This window comes from Capricornis sumatraensis, chromosome 9 (assembly GCF_032405125.1).
Source record: "Capricornis sumatraensis isolate serow.1 chromosome 9, serow.2, whole genome shotgun sequence".
NCBI lineage: Eukaryota > Metazoa > Chordata > Mammalia > Artiodactyla > Bovidae > Capricornis > Capricornis sumatraensis.
Window position 1 is genome coordinate 21,286,095 of NC_091077.1, and position 2,677 is coordinate 21,288,771.

At 67.1% G+C, this 2,677-nt stretch overlaps 1 protein-coding gene across 1 annotated transcript; it reads left to right on the forward strand.

Moving 5' to 3' along the window:
* Window positions 1-448: 448 nt before the first annotated feature.
* LINGO3 (leucine rich repeat and Ig domain containing 3) lies at window positions 449-2,227 on the forward strand. The gene has a single exon (XM_068979403.1). It carries the CDS (start codon window positions 449-451, stop codon window positions 2,225-2,227), a length of 1,779 nt encoding a protein of 592 aa, XP_068835504.1.
* The last annotated feature ends 450 nt before the right edge of the window (window positions 2,228-2,677 follow it).

Below are 2,677 nucleotides of genomic sequence, written 5' to 3' on the forward strand. Positions count from 1 at the left end.
CAGGCTCCTGTCTCCGTGGGATTCTCCAGGCATGAATACTGGAGTGAGTAGCCATTTCCTGTCCAGGGGATCTTCTTGACCCAGGGATTGAACCCACATCTCTTATGTCTCCTGCATTGGCACGCAGACTGTCTACCACCAGTGCCACCTGGGAAGGTTCTTTTAGGGAGAACACAAATGAACCCTGTACAGGGTCTCAGCACAAATGTCACCTGTCCTGATCTGAAGTTACCCCTCTGTCCACCCTAATCATCCATCCAGGCTGCTCCCCTCACAGCCCTTGGGTAGATGCCCGGGAGTGGGATTCCGGGTCCCACGGTGGACAATTGCTTCCTGAGCGCACTGCTAGGATGGGATGGGACAGGCCTGGAGTGCGGGTACTAATGCTGACCCTGCCCACAGGTGCCCACGAGGATGGTGGTGTGGCCCTAGGCCCAGGCTCCGCACCATGACCTGCTGGCTGTGGGTGCTAAGCCTGCAGCTCCTGCTCCTGCCCGCGGCCCTGCCCCCCGCAGGGGGCTGCCCGGCCCGCTGCGAGTGTACGGCGCAGACGCGCGCGGTAGCCTGTCCCCGGCGCCGGTTGACCGCGGTGCCCGACGGCATCCCGGCCGAGACGCGCTTGCTGGAGCTCAGCCGCAACCGCATCCGCTGCCTGAACCCGGGCGACCTGGCCGCCCTGCCGCTGCTGGAGGAGCTGGACCTGAGCGAGAACGTGATCGCGCACGTGGAGCCGGGTGCCTTCGCCAACCTGCCGCGCCTGCGAGTGCTGCGCCTCCGCGGTAACCTGCTCAAGCTCATCCCGCCCGGCGTCTTCACACGCCTGGACAACCTCACGCTGCTGGACCTGAGCGAGAACAAGCTGGTCATCCTCCTGGACTACACCTTCCAGGATCTGCGCAGCCTCCGCCAGCTGGAGGTGGGCGACAACGACCTGGTGTTCATCTCGCGCCGAGCCTTTGCCGGGCTGCTGGCTCTGGAGGAGCTCACCCTGGAGCGCTGCAACCTGACAGCGCTGTCGGGGGAGTCGCTGGGCCACCTGCGGGGCTTGGGCGCCCTGCGGCTGCGCCACCTGGCCATCGCAGCCCTAGAGGACCAGAACTTCCAGCGGCTCCCGGGCCTGCTGCACTTGGAGATCGACAACTGGCCGCTGCTGGAGGAGGTGGCCGCCGGCAGCCTGCGGGGGCTCAACTTGACCTCGCTCTCCGTCACACACACCAACATCACCGCCGTGCCCGCCGCCGCCCTGCGCCACCAGGCTCACCTCACCTGCCTCAACCTGTCGCACAACCCCATCAGCACGGTGCCACGCGGGTCCTTCCGCGACCTGGTGCGCCTGCGAGAGCTGCACCTGGCTGGGGCCCTATTGGCCGTGGTGGAGCCGCAGGCCTTCCTGGGGCTGCGGCAGATTCGCCTGCTCAACCTCTCCAACAACCTGCTGTCCACGCTGGAGGAGAGCACCTTCCACTCAATCAACACGCTGGAGACGCTGCGCGTGGACGGGAACCCGCTGGCCTGCGACTGCCGCCTGCTGTGGGTCGTGCAACGCCGCAAGACCCTCAACTTCGACGGCCGCCCGCCGGCCTGTGCCACCCCGGCCGAGGTCCGCGGCGACGCGCTGCGCAGCCTGCCAGACTCGGCGCTCTTCGAGTACTTCGTGTGCCGCAAGCCCAAGATCCGCGAGCGGCGGCTGCAGCGCATCACAGCGGCCGCGGGCGCCGACGTGCGCTTCCAGTGCCGCGCCGAGGGCGAGCCGGCGCCCACCGTAGCCTGGGTGACCCCGCGCCACCGCACGGTGACCGCCGCCAGCGCCGGCCGGGCGCGCGTGCTGCCGGGCGGCACGCTGCACATCCGGGACGCACGGCCGGGGGACAGCGGCACCTACACGTGCGTGGCCAGCAACGCGGGCGGCAACGACACCTACTTCGCCACCCTGAGCGTGCAGCCCGAGCCGGCCGTCAACCGGACCCCGGGCGAGGGCCGCAACGACACGCAGGTGGCCGCGCGCTTCCCGCTCGACCTCACCACGATCTTGGTGTCCACCGCCATGGGCTGCATCACCTTCCTGGGTGTCGTCCTCTTCTGCTTCCTGCTGCTCTTCGTGTGGAGCCGCGGCCGCGGGCAGCACAAGAACAACTTCTCGGTGGAGTACTCCTTCCGCAAGGTGGACGGGCCCGCCGCCGCGGCGGGCCAGGGGGGCGCCCGCAAGTTCAACATGAAGATGATATGAGAGGCCCCGGGGCCCCCCGCCCGCGGGCCGCGCGGCGGCGCCTGCGCCGGAAGCCGCGCCTCCGTCTCCGTCCGAGCCCACGCCGGCCGGCGGCTGGCGCATCTGACGACCACCTATGCATCTCCCATAGGGGGCGGCCGCGAGCCGGCTCCTGGCAGAACTTCCCCCTTTTTTTGTAGGGACCCAAACACAGGACTGTTTTTTCATCAGGATGCGTCTTTTGCAGAGTTTCTCAAGCGTTTTTTTTCTAAGGGTTTCACCCTGTCTTCCTGCCCCTGGAGTGGTTGCTCAGCTGGGAGAGGGTGGGATGGGAGCTCAGAGATCCAGGGTCCTCAACACAAAACAACTCACACCTGGTGGAGATGGTCTACACCTGGGATCCCAGGGAAGGCAGTCTGCCTCCGGGTCAGAGCATGAGAAAGCCCACTCTGTTCACACCTGGATACCCCC